This window comes from Channa argus, chromosome 20 (assembly GCF_033026475.1).
Source record: "Channa argus isolate prfri chromosome 20, Channa argus male v1.0, whole genome shotgun sequence".
NCBI classification, from domain to species: Eukaryota; Metazoa; Chordata; class Actinopteri; order Anabantiformes; family Channidae; genus Channa; species Channa argus.
In genome coordinates, this window is record NC_090216.1 from 5,972,576 (window position 1) to 5,986,987 (window position 14,412).

Genomic DNA, 14,412 nt, shown 5'->3' on the forward strand with positions numbered 1-14,412 from the left:
TACTTGAAACTGTATTTCTATACTGTGGTAATATTACTTTTATAGGTAGGTAAACGATCTGAGATCTTCTTACACCACCTCAAAAGTGTGTTTTTATGTCCTTGTACATTCTGCGTAACAAGAAAAACATCAATACAGACAATCGTACTTAATATACCTATAAATAGTTTTGTTGTACCCACTGACTAAATATAGACTGCCATCTGACGACTTTCAAAATTTAAGCCAATGACGTGGTAATGCCTTTATCTGTCTATTCAGAGAGTCTTAAGAACACAGATTGGGAGACATACTGCGCATAGTTTCTTTTATAGAAGTTATGCTGTCATAATTACATGGAAAATGTTTTACAAGGCAGTTTGTCTTTAACAACTGGATGAATCATAACACAAAGAAAACAAAGCAAGCAATCTTACTGTATTTTAAGCTGTGAAAAGGCCAGTGGCTAAAAAAACTACTGTATACTTTAAATACACAAATGTACGTACAATGTAATTTGTTTTTAAATTGTTGCAATTTATATTCCCCTATAGACGCAGATGTAAAAACTTGAGCACAGACTTAAAGGTGTAAGATTCTGAAAAAAAAAAAAAATCAGTTTTACCACTAGAGGGCAGTCAGATCCATCACAGCCACATCCTCCTGTAGTATCAGGATTTTTGTGATGCTGTGGGAACACAGGCCATATTTTAACCCTCAGAACAAACAGTTCAAACATTTTGGAGTGACTCCAACCTGTTGTCACTAGTTTCTAACAATAGAGCCTGCACTGCCGATAAAGACTTTTTCTTTTTTTAAATCACTTTAACCGGCACTGCTATTGTAGGAGGGATCGTGTTTAGTTTTTTCCTGTTAGGAAAAAACAGATAGGCAAAACAGTACACGGATCATAGAGCTAAAGGGAACAAATCATGAAGGAGAGTAAACAAAATGCTAATAGGACCAGTCAGTTTTTGTTTTCAATACAGTTTGATTTTCCGATGAATTTTTCTGCAATAACAACAAATCGGGGGGGAAAATATGACATCAAAGTAATAGTTTTAGGAAATCAGAGTAATATATAGCGGAAATGTTTTTTATGAGCAGCCTGTGTATTCAAACTGTGATTTATGTGCAGGACCTGCACATAAATATTGTTGCAACTTGGTTAAACTGACAAAAGTCAAAACATAGAAGAAAACTATTAATGTTGAGACACATCTGTGCTGGATTGTGTGATGCTTTTGGTTTAATGTGATTGTAGCATTTTAATCCAAATATGAAAATCCTAACCATAAAAAGAGGAATGGCAACATTACCCACGTTGCCTTTCTTCCTCCTGTGTAACAACTATTTGTACTTTTAGACTTCTCCTACTTTTATCATCAAATTTCATTATTTAAACATTAAAGTATGTAATGTGTTAAAACAATAGAAAAGACTCTGCTGTCCATGTGAATTTGTTAGGGACTATTTTCAACAGTCTATACTATGTCTTTGATTAAAAAGTCAGTCAAAATTTTGATTTATCGAGAGTTAAGGTTATTCTGATCTTGCTGGATTTAGTTTGTTACAAGAATGTGTCATATTTCCAGTGACAAAGTTTACATAGTCATGTGACACCAGTACCAACGGGGAAAACTATATTCCAGAAATCACAGAAAGGCAGACACACGAAGACTCCTTCAAAAAGCGTAAGCCCAAGAACAATAACTGAAAGAGGTGATAGGAAACTTGCTTGAGAGCTACATAGGAATCCAAATACACAGTAGGGGACCTGACAAAGTCCTTCGAGGCAACCGGAATAAAACTTCACATCTCCACAGTCAAGCATAGTCAGCAGTGTTTGGGAACACGCAGGATTCACTGCTTACCTGCAGACATAAATCAGCACACCTTGAGTATGCTATGGTGTATGAGAAACAAACAAAAAAAAAAACAACATTTTTCGGCAAAAGCTTTTTAAACCGCTCTTTCCAAAATAGGAGACACAGGATGTCTGAGACTTGGGCATGATTAGATTCACATGGCCACATCAATTTGGCACATTTTTGTAACCAGAAGTATCAATGACGCTAATGATCAAATTACAAAGCTCAGTGTTTGTCTCCTTGACACTAAATATTTTTGACTTTAAGCCTCAGGTAATGAAAGCTTCTCTCATGCTGATCCCCGTTTGCGTCATTGGGTCTGTAATGTGAGGATTTCCATTCTCTGACAATAGGCCTAAATGTTTGAGAGGCATTTCATCCTCAGCTGTGTTTGTGAATAACACCCAAGCACTCAAAGACAATCTATATATGACCGTTTCCTTCTGGCAGCAGATCACTCAACTATTCAAGTTTCTTTTCTTTCTTTTTTTTTTCCATGACTCTCTCCAGGTAGAGATAAGACACCGCCCATTTACCGTCATTATCCACCCTGCGACATTTCCTGTTCTGAGAAATAAAATTAAAAAATGCTGAGTGGCTGTTCCTCAATCTTCAACTGTGATCTTGTCAGGTTTTCCATTTGGCAAGAACTTGACATTATGAAATGAAAGTACGTTCACTTGTGAGTGAGTAGTTTATCTTTTACCGTCTCCTCGCAGTAATCTCCACCTTTAATCTACACCAAACCGCCACAAACACATATCTTTTCACTCTCTGTGAGAGCAGAAGTAGCTTCTTGACACTGCATCTGAGTCGATGAACCCTTTGACTTCACCTAACGGAGACCTGACAGGACTTAGAGCAACACAGACCACACTGACAAATATTCACCATAACCATCATTACGCTGACTCACTTCTTGACAGGAGTGAATCAGCCGACATGCTGTCCCTGCTGTAGCTTTGGTGATTTAGGCTGCTGGGAAGACGAGGACAGGACCTGCAAATTTTGGGACTCACCACAATGACTGCAGACATTTCTAAGAAGCCGCAGCCTGTTTTACTGTGTGTGTGTTTGTGTGTGTGTGAGAGAGAGAACATTAGGTTAAGGACTGCATTTTGTCTACTAGGCAAAAACAAAATTCAGAAAAGTAAAAAGTAAAAGATGTAGACATGGAAACACGTTAAGATCCAGTTATGGTATTAATCATGATGGCACATTATAGCATCAGGTCTATACATTTTTTAACTATTTCATCATTTAAATCAGCGAAGCTCTGTGCACCTCCACAACTAAACTAAGATGTGCTTATAATTATCTTTTGATACTTAATGAACTGTGCCGGAATTCCACACTTGTTTTTAATGCAGAGACCCCCAGTTTTAGGGAATATTTAGACAATTGGCTGCCAAATTTTTGGCGAGTGTTATTCTTCCTTTAGTTCGTTTACAGTAGGCAGAGTAAAAGTTTAGGGTTGATTTCTATCGGCTGCTGTTAGCTGTCAACATGAAGTCCAAAGAGCTGTGACTGCCAGTGAAGTGAGCCATCATTTTAATATAAATCAAAACAAAGTTAAGAGAGATAACAGAAACATTTGCTGTGGCCAAATCAACTATTCAGTGCATCCGTATAAGGAAAGAATGCACCAAGAGGCCCACAATCACCGAAGAGCAAAAGGATTAAACAAATCATCGTGAATTGTTTACCACCTTACTATTTTATCCACACACTGCAGCTTTTCCACAAATTTGATCTACACTCTGTTGATGCACTCATCACGCACAGCACGCTAGAGTTGTGCACATGAGTGTGCTGGCACTGCGTGGTGTTGCTCTGTAAAGTAAAACTCATGCACAAAGACTATCGATAGGTCCATTTATAACAAGAGGAGAAGAAACATCTTATTTCTGGGATATTGTACAGAAACTGCTATTAATATTCACGTTATTCCAGAAACTTCCAGGAGAGGAGGGATGCTAAAGATTGTGCAAGCAAGTCCCTGATATTCTGCACGAGAGTGGGGGGCAACTGCTTTGCAGTGTGTGCACAGATGTGGTGGAATAAATGTCATCAACAGTAAACAAACACGACTAATTGCACAGCCTGTTGGATCCACATCTACTGGAAGAGCTGAAGGAATCGTGGGGAGTTCCATTAAATAATATTAGTTAGCGGTAACAGAGGTCTGTTTGCATGACAAACTGTGTGTATGCTAATTATACCAATCATAAATTGGATTCTTAATTAATTACAAAATAGATCATCACCACTAGATTTGTCATTTGGATCCCAGTTTTGTTTCAAAGTTTAATTGACTAAATATTTTTTTTAAATACTGATATTGTGGGTTTATGAAAAAACAGTTTTGATTCTAAATGGTGAAGTCTATATCCTAACTTGTCTCAATAGCATTTTAGTTTTCATTGTGTTTTAAACTTTGAAATAAAGGCTCTTTAGGCTATTTAAACATTCAATGCTTAACAGTTTAAACCTACAGTAAATTCAGTTTCAAATTCACAGTTACAGAAATACACTGTATTAACAGGTTTTGTTTTGTCGGTTGGTGGGGCCGCACCTGGTGGCTTGGGATTCAAACCAGTGGCCTTCTGCATCCCAACCCAATGCTCTGTCACTGTGCCAGTGAGTGTTAAACAATATTATTTTACTTTTATTCATATTTCAACTTCTCTACATTAAATGCAGGGCAGGAAGATTTGGTAAAAAAAAAGTCAACGTGATTATTACACACACACACACACACACACACCCCATCATAGGCCAAATTTTATCATCAATAAGAAGTAGTTAAACTCATAGATTTGTTGTTGTCCCTATTTATTGACAAAAAGACTTTAAATGGGTTTGAAAAGTTATTAAGTCAAAAATGTATTTAACTTGGCGACACAGCTCGGAACACTGGACAGTCACGTGACTGTAAACGCCACATGCACTGTTGCCTAAACCGAGACTAACAGGAATGTGGATAATTAGCAAACTGCACAGAAACATTGAAGAGGCTGTCACATACATATTTATTTTATTAAATTGCAGCCATCAGTTTTATAGTTGCTCAGGTTGACATTGTGATTGCTATTAGATTAATTGTGCAGCGCTTAATAAATGTGTATTAATGGCAAACATTCTTATTTCTGTCAACACTGTAATAAAATGACAGCTCTGTTGTTTACTCTCCTGTTGCCATGGTGAAGTGTGGAGCTCCACTGATGGTCGCTTATTTTTCTTGTTTTTGTTCAACACACATAAGCAAAGTGATCGTGAACATGCTCAGAGTTGATTAAACTGACTCAGACTTACGGGTAAAATTTAGCATTTGCTGGACAAAGTTTCTGGAAAACACAGCTTGACTGTAGTGGTTTCTTGTTGCACATAGACTGTGTGCGTACATATAAGACATCAAGTCATTTTGGTAACAGACTAAGCTATTTTTTTTTTTCATGTTTCTGATGTTTTGTTAACTGAGTTTTTTTTTAAAACTCCAGTACTTCCCCCCCCCCCTTGTGTTCAGTGAGTGTGTGATTGCACCTGGTGGCATCTCAGAAGAAATTCTTGATGAGGGGAGTGACGAGTTTCACCCACAGCTTGACGTGGCGGTCCGGCCGCTCAAACGTAGAGCTGGACACCTCAGTGGAGCCGTGGTACAACAACTCTTGCTCCTACAGAAGACAGAGTTTACACACACAGGTGTGTATTCAGTAAGGAGTTACTCATTCATTCGTCATCATTTCTGCTTGTGTTTAGTGAAAAGAAATCCTCCGCCAACCTCCTGCAGCTGGTTCTGCAGCTCCTCATTCTCCGTTACTATGGCAATTTGGGCCTCCAGGTCACGGTGAACTGAGCGGTAACCAAAATTAGGGGAGCCAATTAGAGTGAGGCAAGGCCGATCCTGCCCCTGGAGGTAATACCACAGACCTGTAGCAGAAGAAAAGTGGAGCGAGGTAATGCTTCAGAGAGCTGCTTCCAGCAGGGGTTTCTGTCGGTTCAAACCACAACTAAAAGGAAGCACATGCAGAAATCCCCAGCCCCGATCCAAAACCCCAAAGTATGAGAGAGAGTGAGTGTACATCCTTGTCCTGAGGCTATGACAGAATGACTGTACAAGTCATCTTCTCTCACGCTACATACCACTGTGACCACAAGAAGTACAGCACAGTGAGAGTACGATGATTTATTGTTTTCACTGAGCCGAACAAAACTAATCCGACTGGAGATCTCTATCTTATATCGCAATATTTGTAAATGTGAAGGTTAGTCGTGGAACAAAGGGTCTCAAGAACCTTTCCCTTTTTCCTTGTTCTAAATTTCGTGTAAGAGTGCTCCAAGTCTTATTCATCAACTTTACGAACTTGTTGTAAATCGCACATTTCGGGCTGATGAATACCAGCTGTTCGTGCAGCTGCACGCTCCAGACATTTGTATTTTTATTATAATTAATGCTACCAAAATTATAGTATATAAGGCTAATTGTTCTATTGCGTTTGTAGGGAAGGTTCAAGTAAAATGTCAATCAAAAGTGCAAAAAAAAAAAGACAGTCTGCAGTCACAAACAAAAACAGACCACATTTTACAGAGTCAGCAATCACAGTAAGCACCATTAAAAATGACGCTTGCTTACTATTTTGTAGCTATAGTATTTTGTGTTATTTAGAATGAGAGCTTCTCCCCCCTGCATAGCTACAGCCTTACAAATAGCTAAATAGAAGCTGCTACGTCATAAACTTGACTAAAAATCTCTAGAAATATTTTTAGCGCTCCGATTCTGAAATGTGCTGTAGTGCTTTTCTGTAACTATCATGTGTATTTACATGGACTGAAACCTGCTTTCTGTTCTTCTGACAGTGCATTTAATCACTGCGAGTTATGAGAAGCTTTAAAAGCATAAACCTTTTTTATGTCTTCTTAGGCAAAAATCCATATTCTGCTTTTCCATTTATGTCATAGTGAACTAAATATCATTAGGAATATGTAACGCATTAAGGATAAGTCACACTAGACTCTTGTTACAGGTGGTTTTCACCATTTGCTAATTTCTTATAGACTAATCAATTCATATATTGAATATTTTTGCCTTTGTTACATCATTGCTGTTTAGGTTTTAGACTGTTTGTAGGACTAAATAAACACTTTAAAGATTCCACCTTGGTCTCTGAAATATTGTTATTGAACAAATTGTTCAGCACTAAGCAGATATTAAAAACAAGAAATCAGCAGCAGAATAGAACTGTTTGTTGCAGCCCCATTGGGTGACGTCTTGTCCCACCTTTGGCGTGGAACGTCCACTGTGCTCTGTGGTACTCATGCAGGTGTACTCGCTCCTGTTGGCCTAACTGGCACACCTGGTTGTAAAACTGCCGGGCAATGTGGATGTAAGCTGCAGGAATCGCACCAGCGACACCCTTGGCTCCGAAGAACCCGTTGACTTCAGGGGATGCAGTAAGGATGCGGTATCTGGCTCCAGCCTCGAGCACCAGCCGCATGTACGCCCGAGTCAGGTTGAAGTAACCAGATGTTAGAAACACAGTGGAGTCTGGCCCGGCATCTGTCAGCAGGCGCTGGAGGTCCAGTAGGAGGCAGAATTAAAGACGTTATTAGTAGCATTTTATTACTGCTATACACAGAGGTTTACTATAGAGCTGGACAATATGAGCTAATATTTATATTCGGGTGTTTGGTCACATTTATCCTCATGACAAAAAATGTATCATCATGATCATCACAAAAATGCTCTTTAACACACCAAGATACTGTCTCCTTATCCATGTTTACAGTAGGGAGCAAAAGTATGCATGGCCTCATTTTAAAATGGCAAAACATATCATTTAATCATATCATTTAATGCACACTGAGCTACAGTATTACCAAAGTCAGAAGCAAATTAAATTTAATCTTTGTTAATTTATCAAGGAGTATACAAACTTTGCACCAATATCATTTCCAAAATTTTACTAAACTTTTGCACCCAACTGCAGCGTTACACAAAGGTCACGTAAAAGCTTGCGATGTTTGTGGTCATTTAGTTGATTGCCAAAAAAAATAAATAAAAAGATCTGTGGCTGATTTAAGAAAAGCCTATTTTACCATAAACTACAGTGAGCATGTTGCAGAAAGAAACTACTTTTGATCCCATGAGCCTGACTGAAAACTGCTCTGCTCCTTTTATAAAATGTTCTATTTCTCAATGACCATTTGCAAAAACCAAAAGGTCTCGAATATTGCATGTACTGTGCATGATATAAAAAAAAAAAACAATTTACAAAAAGTAATCCTGCACAAGAGCTGTAGTCACATCATCTTCAGTCAAGTCAAACATAGCAATAAAAGCCGTTTATCATTTTCCCAGAATGTGTGACTAATAAACACTGAATAAATGCTCAAACATTGAGCCATGAGTTATTAGTCACATAATTGTTTATTAGTCACAGGTTATTTTATTAGCCACATGTTCAAAACCTCCATCGGTTGATATGGATATTAATATTTACTAAGCGTAGGCTTATCACCATTACCTAGCAATCAAATTGTTTTTGTCCACTTTACCCCCTCAGCCAATCAGAAGAGGTCAGGTGTGGAGCCTCACCTGTGTGACCTGCTCGTCCACTCGGATGCCCAGGGGTTTCATCTGGACCAAAGGGAACACCCAGGTGTCCTCCTCCCCCTCGCTCATGTCCTCCTCCTCAGAGTCCTCCAAGTGGTTTAACAGCTGCTGCCTTACATGGGTTGCATTCACAACCTCCATGATCCGTTTTCTTGCCACTGCCGAGAACTCCTGTCTGTTGCCTAGTGGCCATGGAGACACAAAACAAAAGCAAAGATAATTGGGCGCAGTTGCAGAGGGTCAAATTGATCTCTGGGTCACAGTGTGCTGGACTGTTTTAAGGTGTTTTACAGTCAGTTTTGGATGCTCGACTTGGCCATTAAATAGTTTTATCTTTACAGCAAATCTTTACAGGGTTTACAGTAGACTCTGGGTGAGTAACCATCTGCACTGTGAAGTCCTGTCCAATAACCTTTGAAGGATCTTGCTGCATGATAGCAGAACCTATTTCTAACACTTCAGAATTCACTCCTTTGTCTGCAGTCACAAAAGTACAGGGAAACTGGTTCTGGTTCTTTTAACAGCCATACACACCCCCATCTGGACACCACCTTTAAAATGCTTCCCAGATGAGGTCAATAGGGTCTATTTGCGTTTTCTCACTCTCCTGACCCTCCTATACCTGAAAACTGTTTTCAGTGAGGCCTGTGGATTATCTAGAGTAACAGCTCGAGAGAGAAGTTACTGCTGATATTTTTCATTTACATTATGTCCAGATAAACCTGAAGTGGCGCCCAGAGCTCTAATTTGTTTAGCGATTCAAATAGGTCTGATGTTGAAACCGTCGGTACATTGGAGTTTAGTAGACAGGATTAAATGGACTTAATCTGTACAAATGTTTTTGCCTTTTAGGGACAGGGACAACTGGACAGAACAGGAACTAGTAAGAGAGAGACATGCAACAGAGGTTTGTGCAAACATAAGTGCCATTTAAAATGGGTTGACGTGTTTGTTTGATCAGTGAGGAAAAACTGCATTAGAAGACACCAGCTTCCATGTCAACTGAAAAGAACAGAAGAAAGCATCTATTACCAACACAGAGATTCGGATGTTACTTCTAATTAAACGTACAGTATATAAAAAGATAAAACTCGTCAAGTGTAGGCTAAATTGTGTTTGTCTGTATCTCCACTGTCCATATGGAAACTATAAATGGACCTTACACCTTAAGACATCAGTTCCATATCTCAGTCATCCTTACAAATATTAGATTTCATTAGAATTTCACCACTGTGAGCTTCTATCAGTGTTTGTGTGTTTCTGAATTAGCTATGCAGGCATGTGTGCGTTTTTGTCAGTTCCTATTATATATCGTCTTCCAGCAAAACTGTGACATCACAACGCTATTCCTGGTGTTTGTTACGCCAGTGGTCCAGTCCTGCAGACATGATGTCATTCATCACTCAAACCAACATCCTGGCAGCCTGTGCTCCTGTTACAGACACGCTGTGTGTGTGTGTGTGTGTGTGTGTGTGTGTGTGTGTGTGTGTGTGTGTTTGTAGAGAAAATCCTCACAATTTCACATCCGGCTACATGGCTGGTCAACCGCAAGAGCTCTCTCCATCTTTATCACCATGCTCACGCTCACACATACACACCTTCTCTCTGACCATCATCTATCTGCCTGTCTAAGCTTTCAAGCTCCATTAGCGAAATCCATTGGCTCCTCTTGCTGAAAACTGGGGCCAATGCCACTGTAGCTGAGCATGACCTGTCAAACTGTGTCAAAACATGTTGCAAGATAAACCCATCTGTGTACCCACATGCAGTTGGTTTCTTACCTTTGTATGGGTGCACCATGCCCTCCAGCATGGTGACTGAGTCGTCGGGCTGAAGCTGAAGAGACACATCTCCTACAGCCTCCACCAGGTTAGAGAAGAAGTCTGCGACTTCCCCGCAGTTCTCTAGTAGCACATAACGGTCCTGTCTGTTGGTAAAATACGAGTCGCTCAAGTTGGCCCTAAAAAAAAAAAATGAGAAAGAAATAAAGAGGGGTGCAGAGACAAACCCTTATACTTACACGAATGTAGCGTCTCAGGGGGGTTTGTATGCTTAAATGTATGATTTGTAATATTGGGCGATAAAGTCTGTAGATTCAGGTGCTTTGTTTTGGTCTTCACAGAAAAAATGCATAGTCGTAAAGTTCATGTGCAGTCAGAATACAAACTGAACTCCCGCTTGGAAAATGTTCATCTCATTTGTCAGCAAGAAAAGAAGAACAAACAAGTACAAAAATGATAATAGGAACTAAAACAGGTCATGGATGTATGGCAAGATACACATCACCAAATTCCACTCAGGTCTGGGAAGTGGAGCTTATGTATCGCTTAATGTCTAAGACAAAGCTTGCTCTTCTGCTTTTATTTTTCCATTCAAATGTCATTCAGAATCATGCTCAAGGTTAAGAGGTTTTAGTTTTTTTGCTGCTTCTACAGGTGGCTATGCTCCCTTCAGTCAGGCAAACACAGCGCCATGTGCCTGTGCCAGGTTAACGTAAAATCCTGGAAAAGTGGCAACAATATTCAAGTGTTGGCAGAGGCACAGGTACTTTTCCCCCCATTTGAATTCTTCCATGAAATACAAAAATGTAATGCAAGATGTGCTGGAAATTAAATTAGCAAATGTTGAGGTTGTCATATGAGGACACACAATTACGTTATATCCACGGTATTAGATATTAATTAGAGAATAAAAGTATACTGCGCTTGTAGGATGATCAAACAGTGAGGTTTCAGATTTAGGAAAGAAACCATGTCTGGAACCCACACTTTGTGTAGCACTGTAGAGCTCTTTTAGGCTATACAGCATCTGCCAGCTCTCTAAGACTGCCAGCTCTTCATGCAGTCTTTGAGTTGGACTGTTCACAGCGGGTTTTAGAGCTGACAGCTCAGTCTTTCATTAGTGTAGGTTAAACTACAGGAGATTGTGAATTCTTGTTAAACATGTTTTTCCCGCCTTGGAGGAAATACATTCCTGTAACTGAGTCAAAAGCATTTTCTGAGGTCTTTGATTTCGGTCGAAACAATGGACTGACACATTTTCCAGGTTGCTGAGAATTACTGCCGGCACGCAAGATGCGAAGCCTTGACAGACAATATGAAAAACTGACATAATCTTAATGACATACGAGCCTGAACATCAAGAGCACAGAGATGATGTATGGCTTCAATGATATTAGTCAGGATACAGCATTTACAAGGGCTTCAATTAGGAAGACCTAATCTGCTTAAATAAATATCTTAGTGCATATACAGTATGTTTTCCTCAGCTAAAAAAGGAAAAGGTTAGGCCAACTAGGTTTTTTTTTCTATTGTGTGGAACGCAAGCACTTTGCGTACTTTTCCTATAAGTTATTGATTCAGGTTAGTATAACAGAATGCACTATTTTGTGGGACAAACTGAAACATAAATCAGCACTATGTAGATTCGATTTGGGGCAAACCCACTGTTCTCCATTTTCCCTGCAATACATTCTAATAATGGTGCTAAAAACCTGCAGTTTTTTATTAATGCATAATAAAAACCAATCATGGAGCAGAAACCAATTACAAACATACCCACTGATGATAATGCTGTCATCAAATAGGTAGACTTTGATGTGCTGGACTCCAATGGTCTCATTGAAGCGCTGAGGGACCAGCAGGCGCAGAAGACCCCTTAAGTCTGGAGTGTGGTATAGAGAAACCCGCATCTGAGAGGTGAAGCGCTGCACCAACGGCAGCAGCATGGTCCGCGAGTTAATCTGCCCTGAAAATGCAGACACACAAATACATTCAGGATGATGAGGATGATCTTCTGCGACGACCAAAGAGAAGTCTTGGAAAACAACCTCGTGATCCTCGTGTGTAGTCCAGCAATATGGAGACTTTTAGGTCGGGCGCGTGACTAGTGTTCTGGGAGCGTTGAAGAGCTTCCTCCATACAGTTCACCTGACCAAAAACAAAGACAGCAGTGGATGAACATCATCAAGTGCATCAAAAATCACAAATGCACCGTCAAAACATGGTGCCTACATCACCCACACTGCCGCCCGACTTCTAACAGTTCTGTCAGAGATTATGATAAAATATGTTTTAGACCAAGGTAACAATACCAAAGTGGTATTCGCCTGATTTCTTCTTATCCCATGGGGCCACTTTTGCATGTGATCTTTAATGTAATTCATGTGTGATGTCTGACTTTGTGACCCCTGTCAGATGTTGTTTTATTAACGGCTGTGAACATTTTGTCTGTCATCAGTCAGTGTTGGCACCTCACAGTCTGGTAAAAACAAGCATAGGGGAGAACAATACCAGAAAGACAAGGAAGCTTGACATTTCTTGGATATTTATGGAAAAACTGCCAAACTGGAAGGAAAACGCTCAAGTATTTTTTGAGGAAACTGCACAATGTGACTGTCATCAAAAGGACGTCATTGTTTTATTATTTTTCCAAGGAACTCAATTTTTAAACGAGCCTATTACATATCACTTACAAACATGAATGAACACACACACAAAAAAAACAGATTTGATTTAAAATATCTGAATTGAGCCTTAAAGTTTGCAGTGTGGGTATGTAACCTTGAGCCTCAATCAGGATGTGGAAATCTGGTAAGCTTCCTTAATACATCTTCCACATGCAGCAGCAATCCTGAAGACCTACGATCAGACTTTGATGTGTGATTTGTGGAGTTTCCCCTTTAACACAAAACTATTTGTTGCATTGTGAACCTAGACTTTTATACTCAAACATTCACTGTACAAACTGGTCTTAATTAAAACTAAACTGTTAGACCTGAAAAGACAAGTCCATTATTTGACTGAATATCAGTTTGAGTCATTAGTTGAAGAAATGCAAAATTTTCTTTAAATTTAGGGGTAAATTAAGACACTAACAAAGGGTCAAGCAGCAAAAATCTGGTGAGAACATTTTATGCGGAACATGAAAATAAGTGTCTGGGGCCTCTAATCACAATTTTACATTCTACTCTACAACACCGTTCAGCAAATCACAAGCAGAGTTTTAGTCAGCTTCATTTTTTTTTTAAATGAGAAAAAAAAAAACAGGACTTTGATCCCTAAATGCTTATAGTAACATTTTTTCTATCCATTTATTTTAGTCAAACTAAACTTGTATTAAAACTAGTCTAAGTGCAAAATGAAGGTGCAGAGTAGTTCGGGCACGTCACAGATTTGCACGTTTGTTTTTTCACACTGCAACCAACTTTCACATTGTACTTGTAAATGGTCCAAGATTGAGCTGCAGTTTAAAGGAATAGACTAATGATTATTCACCAACTGATAGTCTTTTATTATCTCTTTACTGAGCGTGGGAAAAACATGACCAACTACGGTGCACAGAGGAAATTGCTTCACTTCAGAGTGCATCGCTGGTAGTAAACGTGGGCTCTTTATTCGTGGAGAGCTTCGCGTGTGCTCCCCTCCCAATATCAAACCAGTGCTTTTTGTTTTTTTATGTTTTTTTTTTACTTCAGCTAAATTGTTCATCTGGCGCCCAAATGCATTCATTATACGTCACCCCAGAGTGCTCGTTTACATGCCAGTAAAACATTTATTCTTTCCAGTAGAAAGCTCTTTGGGGATCTGTGCACCACCAACACTTCCAGCTCTGAATGTTTCCTCTGGAGAAAATCTGACAATAAGTGGAAGCTCTGAGGAACAGTTTATCTCTTAAAGCACAGATTCATTTAGTTATTATTCTGTGTAACATTTGCCTGAGCAGCTACAAGTAAATGTAGATAAGTATGTTTCTGTTCTGTTTTTAAGTGGAACTTCAACATTTAAACAAAGGCTCTTAAACAACAGAAGCAGGATTCAGCATCCAAGGCTTTTTTTTATAATGACACACATTTAAACATGTCTAAAATCCTAACTTCAAGTTAATTGTTACTTTCCCCTCACTCCTCTAAAAGGTGAGTCACAATAACTGGAATTCTTTCTTGTTAGT

At 39.2% G+C, this 14,412-nt stretch overlaps 1 protein-coding gene across 4 annotated transcripts in view; it reads right to left on the reverse strand.

The window, feature by feature from the left end:
* Positions 1 to 14,412, reverse strand: part of LOC137105317 (CDP-diacylglycerol--glycerol-3-phosphate 3-phosphatidyltransferase, mitochondrial) — a 29,165-nt gene that overhangs the window by 5,445 nt on the left and 9,308 nt on the right. For 3 of the 4 annotated variants that reach the window (XM_067487334.1, XM_067487336.1, XM_067487335.1), the window contains exons 4-10: positions 12,293 to 12,392; positions 12,021 to 12,210; positions 10,245 to 10,423; positions 8,446 to 8,645; positions 7,129 to 7,420; positions 5,632 to 5,780; positions 5,394 to 5,524 (exon numbers count right to left, since the gene is read on the reverse strand). In XM_067487334.1, coding sequence (XP_067343435.1) covers positions 5,405 to 5,524; positions 5,632 to 5,780; positions 7,129 to 7,420; positions 8,446 to 8,645; positions 10,245 to 10,423; positions 12,021 to 12,210; positions 12,293 to 12,392 — 1,230 coding nt within the window. In that variant the 3' untranslated portion in view covers positions 5,394 to 5,404. Of the gene's footprint in view, positions 1 to 604; positions 668 to 5,393; positions 5,525 to 5,631; positions 5,781 to 7,128; positions 7,421 to 8,445; positions 8,646 to 10,244; positions 10,424 to 12,020; positions 12,211 to 12,292; positions 12,393 to 14,412 lie in introns of all 4 variants that reach the window. The other variant, XR_010911793.1, reaches the window with a different exon arrangement.